Genomic DNA, 17,113 nt, shown 5'->3' with positions numbered 1-17,113 from the left:
GGAAACACTTCTACACACAAAGGGTGGGAGAAATTTGGAACTCTTATGCAAACGGCAGTTGATACTAGCTCAACTGCTAATTTTAAATCTGAGATTGATAGATTTTTGTTAACCAAAGGCATTAAGGGATATGGGGCTATGGCGGGTATATGGAGTTAGGTCACAGATCAGCTATGATCTCAATGCAGAGCAGCATAGTGTTACTGCTTTTGAAACAAGTAGTAGAATCTTACCCAAATGGTTGGTATCAGTAAGATTTCTTTGAAACTTTCCCGTATTAATCCTTTTCAGTTTTTCTCTGCCTGGGTAAACACCATTACTTTGTCTTTGAAGTCTGTTCACATATTCTGTAAACTCACACTTCCAGGTTGCTATGTGATGCAGTCTTGAATGGGCATAAAACTCAGATATAAAACTTGGGTCTGCAGGTTTTGAAGACCAGAGGGAAGATGCCTTATTGGATGAAGGCTCTGAAGTGCTTTTCATTCTTGGAATCCCTTGAACTGCAGGGTGGTTAGCCCCATTTATTTTAAAACATTCATTTAATGAAGATGTTGCAGTAGTCCTAGTGCGGTCAGGCAGCAAAGTATTACCTTCTGCCAAATGCTTCTCACAGTTTTTGAAATCTATTTCACAGTCATCATTTTCTTCTTCCAGGGTTTCAGGAGTTCCAATTTCCTTTTCCCACAAAGTTTCACTGCAATGTTTTAAATAATCCTGTGTTTTTAAGGCACTATAAGAATTGGGCGCATTCCTGTTATAAAGAGAAAAATGGTCTCTACAACTATGAACTCCATTGTGATTTAGATTAGGAAAAGCATGCTCCAATTCCATTAGCTCAAAATCTTCATTGTTTTTGTCCCATTCATTAATTCCATTGTTAGTCTGTTTTCCTTTCTCCTTGTAGTTGACATTGTCTCGGTTGTTGGTGATGCTCTTTCTAGAACAAAGCACCAGAAATCATCATTTCTACCCTTCCTTATGCAACAACAATGCATGTTCTCTGAAAAATGAGCGTCACAGATTTGGGTCCATGGGATAAACCAAGGCTACATAAAGAGCAATAAAAACAGAAAATACTGGAAATACACAACAGATCCTTTTTGGATTAAAAAAACAACATAAGTTTAGAGAGAGGTGCTTGAACTACAAATTTACAGAACCCGATGAGGAGAGCAGCATAGCAGGTGCTGGAGCAGACACTGGGAATAGTGAGCAGCAGAGAAGAGGACTCAGGTTACCCAAATTACAGGAGCAGCAGCAACAGGGCCAGGAGTGAAGAGAAAGCAGAGAGCAGAACAGACTGCAGCTTAATTTATACAGAAGTCTTACATTTTTGCTTCTGCTGCTATGAGACTTCTGCACAAATCGTCCAGATGTAAAAGACCACTGCTCCTTATTCCAGTGGCAAGTTCAAAATTTACTGACCTGCAGCAGTATTTTCCCCCTACCAGCTGTTCCCTTCATTTTTTTTTAGAATGCCATAAAAATCAGGACAAAACATCCACCGCTGTAGATAAATTCTGTAGTGGCTCCCATGGCCACGAAATCTTGGATGCTACCAGCCTTGTTTATGGCCACCTTCATCAAATCAAATACCTGCAATTTGTCATTGCTAAGGTACTGCACAGATGCAAACAAGTACTGAAATATTAATATACTTTGCAGTTAGACTTGCCATTCATTAGAATCATAGAAAAGTAGAGCAATCCAGCTAGTCCCACTCCCCCGCCCTATCCCTGTAGTCCTGCAAATTTTTTCCTTTCAAGTACTTATCCTGTTCCCTTTTGAGAACCACGATTGAATCTGTCTCCACCACCCCCTCCAGATCCTAACCACTCACTGCATAAAAAAGATTTTCCTCATGTCACCTTTGGTTCTTTTGCCAATCACCTTAAATCTACGTCCTCTGGTTCTTGACCATTCTGCCAATGGGAACAGTTTCTCTCTATCTATTCTGTCTAGTCCCTTCATGATTTTAAATACCTCTATCAAATCTTCTCTCGACCTTCTCTGTTCCAAGGAGAACAATCCCAGCTTCTCCAGTCTATCCACGTAACTGAAGTCCCTCATCCCTGGAATCATTCTAGTGAATCTTTTCTGCACCCTCTCTAAGGCCTTCACATCTTTCCTATAGTGCGGTGCCAAAACTGGACACAATACTCCAGTTGTGGTTGAATCAGTGTTTTATAAAAGTTCATCATGACTTCCTTGCTTTTGTACTCTATGCCTCTATTTATAAAGCCCAGGATCCCCTATGCTTTTTTAATCGCTTTCTCAACCTGCCCTGCCACTTACAATGATATGTGCACAAAAACCCCCAGATCTCTCTGTCCCTGTACCCCTTTTAGAATTGTGCCCTCTAGTTTATATTGCCTCTTCTCCTTCTTCCTATCGAAATGTATCACTTCGCATTTTTCTGTGTTAAATTTCATCTGCCACATGTCTGCCCATTCGAACAGCCTGTCTATATCCTCTTGAAGTCTACCACTATCCTCCTCACTGTTCATTACACTTCCAAGTTTTATGTCATCTGCAAACCGACCCATGGGGAACACCACTATACACCTCCCTCCAATCCAAAAAACAACTGTTCATCACTACTCTCCGCTTCCTGTTACTTAGCCTATCTTGTATCTATGCTGCTATGCCCCCTTTATTCCATGGGCTTCAATCTTAGAAAGGTGACAATTATCAGATGATAATTTACATAAGTGAAAAATGTAGATATCTGTGTATGAATTGTCACTAGACAGGAAAAACAGAATTAATTTGGAAGGAATAAATTGGGTTAGTTAACTTACTGCGATGTTAATGAAACCAAAATATTATTGAAGTGAAGACTTTGAAGAGAGTATTTTCTCTCTTTTGCCCTTGTCTACATTTCCCTGTTGATTTGTTTTTTCTCTTCTTAGGGTTGCTTGACCCACTGTACTTTACTAGCACCTTCTACTTTATTTTCAAATCTGATTTAATTTTATAACTGACCCCCGAGTTTACCATCTCTTCCATCTTCTTCACTTCCTTAGCTATTCACACATCCTTTGTTTCTTTAATGGTTCAATTACTTGGTGGTATGCAACAACAGCAGTGTCAACTCTGCCTCCCACCAATTGGGAAAGGGGCAGGAACTTGCATTGAAATTTCCTCCAAAGCTTATTTGCCAGTATAAAACAAGCTTACCAATATTGGTACAATAGTAACTGGATAGTCTGTTTTTTTTGGTGGTGTTGGTTTAGGGAGGAATAATGGCCAGGGCACTGGGACAACTCCCAGTACCTATTCAAATAACACCATGGTATTTATTAGTGTCCACTTCAGTAGGCAGATGGGACATTAGTTTAACATCTCATACAAAAGATGATGCTGCTGATAATGCAACACTCTCTCATAGTGCAATGAACTGCCAGGCTGGATTATGTGCTGAAGTCCTCAGTTGGGCTTGAACCCACAACTTTCTGACTCAGACATGAAAGTGCTATTGACATAACAGATAGGTGCATTACTGGTGTAATGTACAGCCATTTTTATTTACGTTCCATACCACAGCCGATTTCTTTACTACTTAATTTACATAACGAAATGGGGATATGGTGACTTCAATTTGAATAGCCTATTAGTAGCTTTCTTGAAATAAATTTCTTCTTTTAATTTCAAGCACTGTACTAAACTGTAAATTATTCAAAATGAGGAACAAAATATCAGTTCTAGACAGACTTAAGTTCACAAACTGGCAAAGACTGGTATCTTTATTTCATAAAAGTCTCGTCTCCACTGTGAGGGCATCCTCCATCGTGTACTGTGGCACCACCATCATGCTAAGTGGAACAGACTAAGGACAGATCTAGCAGCCTAGAACTGAGTATCCATGAGGGATATGTGGGCCATAAGGAGCAGCAGAATTGTTTATCACCACAATCTGTAATCTCATGGCCCGGAACATCCCTCACTCGTTGGTCACCATCATGCCAGAAGATCAACCCTGGTTCAATACAGGGTGCAGAAAGGTGTGCCAGGAACAGCACCAATCATACCTTAGAAAATGAGGTACCAACCTAGTGAAGCTACTCCATAGGACTGGTTGTTACGCAAAACACCAAAAGCAGCAATGGACAAAACTAAGTGGTTCCACAACCAAAGGATCATGGCAATGCTCTGTAGCCCTACCACATCCAATCAAGAATGGTGGCAGGCAACCAAGCAATTAACAGGAGGAGGAGGCTCTGTGAACTTCCCCATCCTCAAATATGATGCAGTTCTGCACGTGAGTGCAAGAGACAAAGCTGAAGTGTTTGTAAGTACTCTCAGCTAAAAGTGCTGAGTGGATGACCCTACTCAGCCTCCTCCCAAGGTTGGCACCATCACAGATACCAATTTGGTTCACTCCACATGACATTAAGAAGCAGCTGAGTGCAACAGACATGGCAAGGGCTATGGTTCCTGGTAACATCAGGGCTGTAGTGCTGAAGACCTGTACATTAGAACTAGCCGTTCCTCTAGCTAAGTTAATCCAGTACAGCTATGAAATTGGCATTTACCCAACAATGTGGAAGGTTGCCCAGCTATGTCCTATCCACTAAAAAATAGGATAACTCTAACTTGGCCAACTACTGCCCTTTCGGCCTTCTTGAAAACATCAGTAAAATGATGAAGGAGTCATCAAAGTGCCATTAAGTGGCACCTACTCACCAACACTCAGTTCAGGTTCCATTAGAACCACACAGCTCCAGACCTCATCAGAACCTGGTCCAGATATGGACTCAAGAGCTGAATGGCAGAAAAGTGGCAAGAGCAGTTGTCCTTGATATCAAGCTCGCATTCGACCAAGTATGGTGTTAAAGAGCCTGAGTAAAACTGAGGTCAATAGGGGCAAAGGGAAAACTCTCCAGTGACTGAAGTCATACCTGACACAAAGGAAGATAGTTGTGGTTGTTAGAGGCAGTCATTGCAGCCCTAGGACATCACTGCAGCAGTTCCTTAAGGAAGTGCCCTCAACCCAACCATCTTCAGCTGCTTCTTCAATGACCATCCCTTCGTCATAAAGTCAGGAGTAGGGCTGTTCGCTGATGATTCCACATTGTTCAGCTCCATTCATAACTCCTTCAATAATGAAGCAGTTATTGCCAGCCTAGCACTGGACTTGGATAACATCCAGACCTTGTCTGACAAGTGGCAGGTATCATTGGCGCTACTTAAGTGCCAGGTATCGACCATCTCAAACAAGAGAAAGCCCAGCCAACACCTTTTGACCTTTAATGGCACTACCATTGCTGAGTCCCCCACCATTGACATCTTGGGGGTCACCACTGACCAGAAACTTAACTGGACCAGCCATATCAACATCGTGGGTTCAAGAGTAGAACAGAGGCTGGGTACTTTGCGGCGACTGGCTCGCCTCATGACCCTTCAAAGCCTATCCACCATCTACAAGGCTTGTCAGGAGTGTGATGAAATACTCACACTTATGCTTACTCACGGGCGGAGGAGCAACAGTACTCAAGAATTTTGACACCATCCAAGACAGAGCAGTTTGCTTGATCAGTGCCTCTGCCACCAGACTCAATATCCACCCCCTCTACCACTGGTGCACTATGTCTGCAGCATGTATGATCTACAGGATGCAGGCAGCAACTCACCAAGTTACTTTGGCAGCCCCTCCCTCCCCTAATACCTCTACAAGAAGGACAAGAGCAGAAATGTCAAGGGAACACCATCACCTCCAAGTTCCCCTTCCTTCTTGATTTTGATATATATTGTTATTCCTTCATTATCGCTGGGTTAATATCCTTGAATTTCCTACCTAACACCACTGTGGGAGCACCATCACCAGAAGAGCTGCAGTAGTGCAAGGAGAAGGCCCATCACCTTCTCAGGGCAACTGGGGATGGGAAATAAATGAGGTCCTGCCAGCGTATTCCACCTCCCGAGAACATACACAAGACAAGTGTCAGGTTAAAATATATTTGGATCACACAGAAACCTTGGAGCGGGTGGGAGTAGAGAACTATTTCTAAATACATCTGTTTCTATCGCTTTTGCTGCAAGACAAAAAAACTTGCAGCTCACATACTTGAGACTCAGTTTGATATGACTAGTTCAACCATTTCAATGGATCAGTGGATTACATTTCCAGATCTGGAAGTACAGGACATGAAATAAATGATGTAGTACAGCAAATTGCAACCTAGTTTTGCATTTATCAGATGTGCTATAGAAACTGGAACCTCTACCTAAAATCAGCTGTAAATTCTGAAAAACTGCTAATCAACTTCATCAACTTTTAGCTTGTCCTCAACTCTGAGCTAATATAAACACCAAGATATCTTCAGCCTTAATGTGAAACAGGCCAAAAAGAGAATTTCAGGTTAGGGAGGAAAAGATTAAATCAGGATTTAAAATACTGAAGTCACTGAATTACTTACACACTTCTATTAAGTTTATAAATATTGCTTGGGCCTGGTGTAGGTTCTTCACGTTTGCTCACAGTGAAGTTCAATCCCTTTTGGACACTTGACTGCTTGGTATAGAGCTGATAAGGAATGTAAGAGAGGAGGCACCCAGCTTTTATACTGCAAAGCAAACAAAAGAAAAATCAAAATATGTGTTAATGTGTTGCGCCCAGCAACATAGCTCTGAAGAGAACTGTAAACATTGACAAACATCTGATTAATGTATTCTTTCTTTTCACTGGTAAGCTATTATGTAAATAGGCGAAGAGTTCTCAAAGGAGAATATTCACCTAAATAAAAAAATGGTCTGATTAAAAAGTACAAGGATGAGATCAAAAAGAAAAAATACAAAGACAAGGGTGTTGGATTATAATATACTCTTTAGGTTTACCAAAGTCAAAAATGGAACCTGTTTTTCTGACTTTTAAATCTGGCCAATGGTGAAATTAATTTTACTTCTGATTTCATTAATACAGCAGAAAACAGTGTGCCATGTTTATACAAAACACTGCAGAATGCAGTTCACAGGCAACACGGAAATAAATGCAAGATCTCAAATATGAAAGATTATCTGAAGAGATTTTGCATAGTGTCGAACTAGTTACTAGTATATGTAAGTCCACGGCATTAAACGTTTCACCTCAGAGGGACCAGTAGATGATGCAGTAAGTACAAACCACACACTAGTGTGATAGGAAATAGTTCCAGGATTTAGACCCAGCGACAATGAAGGAACGGCAATATATTTCCAAGTCGGGATGGTGTGTGACTTGGAGGGGAACGTGCAGGTGGTGTTGTTCCCATGTACCTGCTGCCCTTGTCCTTCTAGGTGGTAGAGGTCGTGGGTTTGGGAGGTGCTGTTGAAGAAGCCTTGGCGAGTTGCTGCAGTGCATCCTGTGGATGGTACACACTGCAGCCACAGTGCGCCGGTGGTGAAGGGAGTGAATGTTTAGGGTGGTGGATGGGGTGCCAATCAAGCAGGCTGCTTTGTCCTGGATGGTGTCGAGCTTCTTGAGTGTTGTTGGAGCTGCACTCATCCAGGCAAGTGGAGAATATTCCATCACACTGCTGACTTGTGCCTTGTAGATGGTGGAAAGGCTTTGGGGAGTCAGGAAGTGAGTCACTCACCGCAGACTACCCAGCCTCTGACCTGCTCTTGTAGCCACAGTATTTATATGGCTGGTCCAGTTAAGTTTCTGGTCAATGGTGACCCCCAGGATGTTGATGGTGGGTGATTCGGTGATGGTAATGTCGTTGAATGTCAAGGGGAGGTGGTTAGACACTCTCTTGTTGCAGATGGTCATTGTCTGGCGCAAATGTTACTTGCCACTTATCAGCCCAAACCTGGATTTGGCCAGGTCTTGCTGCACGCGGCCACGGACTGCTTCATTATCTGAGGGGTTGCGAATGGAACTGAACACTGTGCAATCATCAGCGAACATGCCCATTTCTGACCTTTTGATGGAGGGAAGGTTATTGATGAAGCAGCTGCAGATGGTTGGGCCTAGGACACTGCCCTGAGGAATTCCTGCAACAATGTCCTGGGGCTGAGATGATTGGCCTCCAACAACCACTACCACCTTCCTTTGTGGTAGGTATGACTCCAACCACTGGAGAGTTTTCCCCCGGATTCCCACTGACTTCAATTTTACTAGGGCTCCTTGGTGCCACTCTCAGTCAAATGCTGTCTTGATGTCAAGGGCAGTCACCCTCACCTCACCTCTGGAATTCAGCTCTTTTGTCCATGTTTGAACCAAGGCTGTAATGAGGACTGGAGCAGAGTGGTCCTGGCGGAACCCAAACTGAGCATCGGTGAGCAGGTTATTGGTGAGTAAGTACGGCTTGATAGCACTGTCGATGGCACCTTCCACCACTTTGCTGATAATTGAGAGTAGACTGATGGGGCGGTAATTGGCTGGATTGGATTTGTCCTGCTTTTTGTGGACAGGACATACCTGGGCAATTTTCCACATTGTCGGGTAGATGCCAGTGTTGTAGCTGTACTGGAACAGTTTGGCTAGAGGTGCGGCTAGTTCTGGAGCACAAGTCTTCAGCACTACACGCAGGATGTTGTCGGGGCCCACAGCCTTTGCTGTATCCAGTGCACTCAGCCGTTTCTTGATATCACGTGGAGTGAATCGAATTGGCTGAAGACTGGCTTCTGTGATGGTGGGGATATCGGGAGGAGGCCGAGATGGATCATCCTCTTGGCACTTCTGGCAGGGATTAAGGTACGTCATTGAAGTTGTATAGAGGGAGCAAGTATGCAAAGTATTCCATTTACCAGCATGGTCATCTCTCACTCACTGCAGAATAAAATTTCACAGGATATTATATACAGCATAATATGACAGTTTTACGTAATGTGACTATTTGGAAATATTCAAGTGGTGATCAAGATGCTAATTCTGTTAATATCATCAGCCAAATCAAGAGAGTTTCTAGGGTAACTGGCTACAGAAATGTCAATCATTGTCATTATAATTTACTGGCTCATCAGAACATGGTGCATCCAACTGAGGTATATGGAGAATTAGCTATTATTGCAGATCTTTGAAGGAAATAAAAGGATGCAAACCAGAACTTTATCTATTATGTGAATTTTATTTGTATATTTTGATCTCAATTTTTATAATAGTTTACTGAAATTATTTGTGATACAATTATAACACCAATCTTACTATCGAGTTACTTTACCCCAATCACTGCAAGTTATATATAATCAGGAGCTAGCTTAGGTGATTAGCTGCTCTGTTGACAACAGCGCCATAGAATTTACTGAACATTAAGCTTTATGTAGATGTATCATTCTATGGACTTATAACTGATGACATTCATCACAAACTATTTCACAGAAGCACTTTGGGTCCTTATCTGGGAATTCCAAAACACACTGAACTTTGAACTGACAAGGACTTGAATACTGCATGACAAGTTGGGTTAATATAGTGGGGCTAGAGTTCAAATCAAGCTAAGAATAAATTATACCCAAGTACCAGTAAGGAATTTTAAGGACTATTTCTGCATAAGTGGAGAGACAACGATAGATATTTCTATGGCTAGTTGCCTATAAACTCTCATATTTGGCTGATATTCATAAACCAAATAAGCATGTTGATCACCATGTTTCCAAATAGTCACATTCTGCAAAAATTATCAAAAATATTATGAGGTGTATAATATCCTGTGGGCTTGTTTTCAAACTCACATTTCATTGATCCTGAAAGGTATGATCTTGTGCAGTCTCAACCAGTCTGTAGTTTCCACAGCTCCATAGTACAATAAAGTCGTGGTTATAGCACTGGACTAGCAACCCAGAGATCAAATTCAAATCCCACCATGGCAAGTTATGAAATTAACTCAATAAATCTGGTAACTTGTGGGCTCACACCAGAAGAAACATGATGATAAAAGCTGCTGGGTTGTCATAAAAACCCAAATGGTTTGCCAATATCCTTCAGGGAAAGGAACCTGCCTCTTGTCTGGCTTACACATTACTCTAATCACACACTAAGGTTGGATCTTAATGGTCTCTGAAGTGGCCTAGCAAATCATTCAGTTGTAAAAGCAATAGCTACAAAGAAAGATTACCACCACTTTTTTAGGGCATCAACAACGTCATCCACACCCGAGAATAAACCAACATTCTCACCAAGAAGTCTTAAGGCTGATGTGGAAGTGCTAAAGGTTTACAGTAGCGTAGTGGAGACTTAAGGCACAATACACCAGAGTACAAAGAGTTTTACTCCGCATTAAGCCATATTATAACAAAGGCTGGCAGCACTTGATACTGATACTATGCATCAAAATGGGAAAAAAAAGTTTCCATTTCCCAGCACTGACATCCCTCAGTTTAACAAACAAAACAGGAGTGAAACGGAAGTTTAAAACTGTAAACAGCTACTTTCCTTTCATTAACACACCAAAAGTATTCCCTCAGCAACAATGAACAAACTAAAGACAAGAAACCCCAACTGACCAATTAAAAACAGTTCCTGCAGTCATAGTAACAACTCTTAACAATGACATGATTTACTTTTTCTCTTAAATGTCATTTATTTTGGTCAGTCACTTATTTGAAATCAAACAGTTAAATAATCCAACATGTATTTTCTGTAAAGTACTGATACTTGTAAAAGCTACAATTTATAGATTATTATAATACAAATCATGTAATGGTTAACAGGACTATTGCTGTTGAGGACTATTGCTCTGGAAAATGAATTGATGGATTAATTAATACAGCACCAAACAAGAGCAGCAGCTGAGATACCACTGATATCCAATTGTCCTTAATAGAGTATACATTATACTGATCCTAATGTACTTTCAATAAAACAGATATAGACAATTTAGTATATGATAGGCAAAATATCTTAGCAAACCCTGTGTTACAATTCACCGATGTGTTACTTTCTTTTAAGAGGAATATTAGATTGAAGCCTCAAATTAATACTACTCTTCTCAAAATAACATGCGAATCAGTCAATGCAATCTGAAGGTCATGCCACTAAAATACTGTCATTCAAATATCCTACACCCATGAACTGCAAGTGGCACAGTCAAAGCAAATTAAAGGCATAGCACAACTAAAATAGGGGGACAGCAACATTGGGATAACTGAACTTGTGGTACTAACAATATACACTTAAAATTTGGTTTTTTTTTAAATGTAGAAAGGGTAACAAGTAGATACTGGATTTCTATCTCTCTATAGTATAAAAAGGTTATGCGTTAAATCTTAACTTTTGGTTTAAGTCAACGCTATTATCCAGTTGGGAGCTTATACATACTTAGGTCAGAGTTATACTGCAATTGATTAAAACTCAAATCTGCTGTGAGACAACTTCCCAGAGGGAATTTGACATCTCAGGGGTTTAGTGCAATCAGCATTGTTTCCCCTCATACCAAAACATAATGGGAATGACAATAAATATTGTATTTCTACCAACCTGTCTGTAATCCAATTAGGTCGAACCACTTTTTCTTCCTTCAGTTCTTTGATTTTTGCACTTGGAAGGTTAGTGGCAATAATGTGGGTGGTTTTAGACTTCGAATAGTACATATGATACTGGCCTCCATGCAGCATCATTAGCTTTCGCAACTCATCTGCTGTTGGCTCTGAAATACAACACTTCATTTAAAAGTGCAGAATCATCAGGGCTCATAGTTAGCATTCTAAGTCCTAGCAAATACACAAGCACCAATTGTTTTATTTCTCCTGCCAACACTATTTCTTGCAAATATTCAGCTGAAATGTATTCAAATCCATTCTATTTAAATGAATTACCACTTAACTTTCAACCCACTGACAGGACGACTGATTGCTTCTAGTTTTCTGAAAGATTACAACTGCCTCTGAGTCAGGTTTTTAAATCGCCACATACCTGTGTAACCGTTGACATAAATCGCAACACCTCTGAAAATGCAAGATGCTGTCCCTTCATTTTCTTGTTGAAGAGGAGCCTCTGATTTGAACTGCCTTTCCAGCTTGTCAATCTTTGCTGCCATGTACCCACCCTAGGAGCAATTCAGAAGACATTTTATAAACCTTCAGCTTCACTGATTTATTCTGACACTATACTTAACCAGTCTCCTTGAATAAAAATAAATATTTGCATTTACATAGTCCTTATCACAACTTTCAGAAATATCTCAAGGTGCTTCACACAATGAATAACTTTGAAGTGCAGTGACATATGTAGGCAAAAGTACACAGCAAGATCCTATAAACAGCATTGTGAAAACAAGCTGCTTTTGCTGTTGGTTGAGGGATAAATGTACCCTATGAAACCAGGAAAACTCCCTGCTCTTCTCTGAACGGTGCTATGGGATTTTTAATATCCACCTGAATCATCAGAACAGGCAGATGGGGAACTGATTTAACATAAGAAGTGTCAGCCATGGCTCAGTTGGTAGCACTTTCACCTGAGTTAGAAAGTTGTAGGTTCAAGTCCCACTCCAGAGACTTGAGCACAAATTCTAGGCTGATACTTCAGTGCAGTACTGAGGGAGTGTCGTCTATCGGATGAGACGTTAAACCGAGGCCCCGCCTGCCCTCTCAGGTGGACGTAAAAAATCCCATGGCACTATTTCGAAGAAGAGCAGGGGAGTTATCCCCACTGTCCTGGCCAATATTTATCCTTCAACCAACACCACTAAAAAAGATTATCTGCGCATTATCACTTTGCTGTTTGTGACAGTGATTACACTTCAAAAATTACTTATTTGGTTGTAAAGTGCTTTGCGATGTCCTGAGATACAAGTCTATAAATATATATCTCATCCAAAGGATGGTACCTCCGACAATGCCTCACTCCCTCAGTATTGAACTGGAGTGTTAGCCTTATGTACTCAAATCATAGGGTGGGACTTGAACCCACAACCTTCTGACTCAAAGGCAAGAACATTACCAAACGGACAAAAAAAAGTGGAACTGCAGCTCTTATTTGACTAAAACTTGATTCATTGCCTGCTATACAGGTAGACAAAATTAAATGATAAATTTAGAAATAAAAATACAGGATGTTAAAGGTAAATTTGTGCTGAACATACCCACTCTCTCCAGCCATCCCCTTCGCTGGCACGTTTCCTCCATCCTCCACGGCTCATAGTAAGGCCTCTGAGATATAATTTAAAATTGTTGGTTTTAAAATATTACTGCTTAACTTTACATACATGCAAATAGAATACAAGACAAAGTTCAATTACTCATAATTAAAAGGCAGTAACAAAAACAACACTGCCAAAATTGCACATTACCTTAGTAAATGTGGACTCAAAGCTGTGACAATTAGTTACATCAAAGAGAAGTCTATCATTCATAGCATAGACATCTTAGGAAGCTTCAAAGTGATAAATGACTTTTTAATGTTTAATTCATTGTTCATGAATTAATATATATGAAATAAATACATATTTCTAATAAAAACAGAAAATGCTCAAAATTCACAGCCAACTGATGAGCATCCAAAGAGAAAAATAGGTTAATGTTTTGGGTATGACCTCTCTTCTGAACCCCAAGAATATAAAGGGAAATAGAACAAATCCAGGGAACTATAGGCCAGTTAGTTTAACGGTGGTAGGAAAGATAATGGAATCTTTACTCAAAGATGTAATAGAAAGATATCTAGAGAACAAAAATATAATAAAGAATAGTCAGCATGAATTTCAGAAGGGAAAGTCATGCTTGCCCAACCTTACTGAATTCTTTGAAGAAGTAACAAAAAGAGTAGACAAGAGTAATGCAGTAGATGGGGTTTGGATTTTAATAATATATTTGGATTTTCAAAAGGCATTCGATAAGGTACTGCATTGTAAACTCATGACTAGGTTAAAGCATGTGGAGTCAGTGGACAAGTAGCAGAATGGATAGCAAGTTGGCTACAAAACAGAAAACAGGGAGTAAAGGTTAAAGGCAGCTACTCAGACTGGCAAAAGGTGGGAAGTGGTGTACCACAGGGATCAGTGCTGGGACCATTGTTGTTCACAATTTAGGTTAACGATTTGGATTCGGAAATTGGAAGTACAATTTCAAAATCTGTGGAAGACATCAAATTGAGGGGGTGTAGTTAATACAAAGGAAGAATGCATCAAAATGCAAGAAACTTGCAGAATGGGCATGTAATTGGCAAATGAACTTTAATATAGATAAGTGTGAGGTGGTGCATTTTGGTAGGAAGAATAAGGAAGCTACATACTGCTTGGATAATAAGCCTAAATGGGATAGAGGAGCAAAGGGATCAAGAGATAGATACACAAATCTCTAAAAGTAGCGACGCAGGTTAATAAGGCCATAAAAAAGGCAAATCTAACACTAGGGTTCAATCCTAGAGGGATAGCATTGAAAAGCAAAGTAGTTATGTTAAACAGAACCTTGGTTAGGCCACACTTGGAATATTGTGCACAGTTCTGGTCTCCATATTATAGAAAGTATGTAGAGGAATTGGAGAAGGTACAAAAAAGATTCACAAGGATGATACTTATCAGGAAAGACGGAACAAGGTGGGACTCTTTTCTCTAGAAAAGAGAAGGCTGAGGGGTGACCTGATAGAGGTCTACAAGATAATGATAGGGTTTGATAGGGTAGATGTAGAGAAAATGTTTCCACTTGTAGAGGTCATAAATATAAGATAGTCACTAATAAATCCAATAGGGAATTCAGGAGAAACTTCTTTATCCAAAGAGTGGTAAGAATGTGGAACGTGCTGCAAGGAGTAGTTGAGGCAAATAGCACAGATGCATTTAAGGGGAAGCTAGATAAGCACAGGAGGGAGAAAGGAATAGAAGGGTAATCCTGATGGAGTTTGATGAAGTAGAGAGGGACGAGGCTCGAGTGGAGCAGAAACGCCGGCATAGACCAGTTAGGCCGAATAGCCTGTTTCTGTGCTGTAATTTTGATGTAACTCAATATATCACCTTGAAAACTTTCTCATAGTCTAATGTGTCTCAAAGTATTAAAGAATCATAGAAATGTACGGCACAGAAGGAGACCATTCAGCCCATCGTGTCTATGCCGGCTGAAAAAGAGCTATGCAGCCTAATTCCACTTTCCAGCTCTTGGTCTGTAGCCTTGTAGGTTACAGCACTTCAAGTACATATCCAAGTACTTTTTAAATGTGATGAGAGTTTCTGCCTCTGCCACCCTTTCAGACAGTGAGTTCCCTCTGGGTAAAAAAGATCTCCTCAGCTCCCCTTTAATCCTTCTACCAATTACTTTAAAACTATGCCCCCTGGTTATTGACCTCTCTGCTAAGGGAAATAGGTCATAAGAACATAAGAAATAGGAGCAGGAGTTGGCCATCCGGCCCCTTGAGCCTGCTCTGCCATTCAACAAGATCATGGCTGATCTTCTACCTCAACTCCATTTTCCTGCACCATCCCCATATCCCTTGATGCCTTTAATATCTAGTAATCTATCAATCTCTGTTTTGAATGTACTCAATGACTGAGCCTCCACAGCCCTCTGGGTAGAGAATTCCAAAGATTCACCACCCTCTGAGTGAAGACATTTCTCCTCATCTCAGTCCTAAAAGGCCTACCCCTTATTCTGAGACTGTGACCCGTGATTCTAGACTCCCCAGCCAAGGGAAACATCCTCCTTGCATCTACCCTGTCGAGCCCTGTAAGAATTTTGTATGTTTCAATGAGATCACCGCTCATTCTCCTAAACTCTAGAGAATACAGACCTTGTCTACTCAATCTCTCCTATGACAATCCCGCCATCCCAGGAATCAATCTGGTGAACCTTCGTTGCACTCCCTCTATGGCAAGTATATCCTTTCTTAGGTAAGGAGACCAAAATTGTACACAATACTCCAGGTGCGGTCTCACCAAGGCCCTATATAATTGCAGTAAGACATCTTTACTCTTGTACTCAAATCCTCTTGTAATAAAGGCCAACATACCATTTGCCTTCTTAATTGCTTGCTGCACCTGCATGTTAGTTTTCAGTGACTCATGTACAAAGACACCCAAGGTCCCTTTGAACATCAACATTTCCCAATCTCTCACCATTTAAAAAATACTCTGCGTTTCTGTTTTCCCTCCCAAAGTGGATATCTTCACATTTTTCCACATAATATTCCATCTGCCATGTTCTTGCCCACTCACTTAGCCTGTTTATATCCCCTTGAAACCTCTTTGCATCCTCCTCACAACTCACATTCCCACCTAGTTTTGTATCATCAGCAAACTTAGAAATATTACATTTGGTCCCCTCATCTAAATCATTGATAGAGATTGTGAATAGCTGGGGCCCAAGCACCGATCCCTGTGGAACCTCACTAGTCAGTTTGCCAACCTGAAAAAGACCAATTTATTCCTACTCTCTGTTTTCTGTCTGTTAACCAATTCTCAATCCATGCCAGTATATCACCCCTAATTCCACGTGCTCTAACTTTATTCACCAACCTCCTGTGTGAGACCTTATCGAAAGCCTTCTGAAAATCTAAATACACCACATCCATTGGTTCCCCCTTATCTATTCTACTAGATACATCCTTCCTATCCACTCTAACTCGGCCCCTCATAATTTTATACACATCAATTAAATCTCCTCTCAGCTTCCTCTGTTCCAAAGAAAACAACCCCAGCCTATCCAATCTTTCCTCATAGCTAAAATTCTCCAGTCCTGGCAACATCCTCTGTACCCTCTCGAGTGCAATCACATCTTTCCTGTAACGTGGTGACCAGAACTGTACGTAGTACTCTAGCTGTGGCCTAACTAGTGTTTTATACAGTTCTAGCATAACATCCCTGCTCTTATATCCTACGCCTCGGCTAATAAAGTACCCCGCATGCCTTTTTAGCCACCTTATCTACCTGTCCTGCTACCTTCAGCGATCTGTGGACATGCACTCCAAGGTCCCTCACTTCCTCTACACCTCTCAGTATCCTCCCAATTATTGTGTATTCCCTTGCCTTGGTTGCCCTCCCCAAATCCATTACCTCTCACTTCTCTGGATTGAATTTCATTTGCCACTTTTCTGCCCACCTGACCAGTCCATTGATATCTTCCTGCAGTCTACAGCTTTCCTCCTCACTATCAGCCACACAGCCAATTTTTGAATCATCTGCAAATTTCTTAATTATGTCCCCTACATTTAAGTTTAAATCATTGATATATACCACAAAAGGCAAGGGACCTAGTACTGAGCCCTGCA

General features: G+C 40.8%; 1 protein-coding gene across 3 annotated transcripts in view; it reads right to left on the bottom strand.

Annotated features, from left to right (window-relative positions):
- Positions 1–17,113, bottom strand: part of rev1 (REV1 DNA directed polymerase) — a 177,133-nt gene that overhangs the window by 92,954 nt on the left and 67,066 nt on the right. For 2 of the 3 annotated variants that reach the window (XM_067986238.1, XM_067986236.1), the window contains exons 2-6: positions 13,005–13,071; positions 11,837–11,969; positions 11,402–11,570; positions 6,423–6,569; positions 234–940 (exon numbers count right to left, since the gene is read on the bottom strand). In XM_067986238.1, coding sequence (XP_067842339.1) covers positions 234–940; positions 6,423–6,569; positions 11,402–11,570; positions 11,837–11,969; positions 13,005–13,061 — 1,213 coding nt within the window. In that variant the 5' untranslated portion in view covers positions 13,062–13,071. Of the gene's footprint in view, positions 1–233; positions 941–6,422; positions 6,570–11,401; positions 11,584–11,836; positions 11,970–13,004; positions 13,072–17,113 lie in introns of all 3 variants that reach the window. The other variant, XM_067986237.1, reaches the window with a different exon arrangement.

This window comes from Heptranchias perlo, chromosome 6, assembly GCF_035084215.1.
Source record: "Heptranchias perlo isolate sHepPer1 chromosome 6, sHepPer1.hap1, whole genome shotgun sequence".
Classification (NCBI taxonomy): Eukaryota; Metazoa; Chordata; class Chondrichthyes; order Hexanchiformes; family Hexanchidae; genus Heptranchias; species Heptranchias perlo.
The sequence above is the reverse complement of the archived record's forward strand: the minus strand, read 5'-3'. Positions and strand labels throughout refer to the sequence as shown.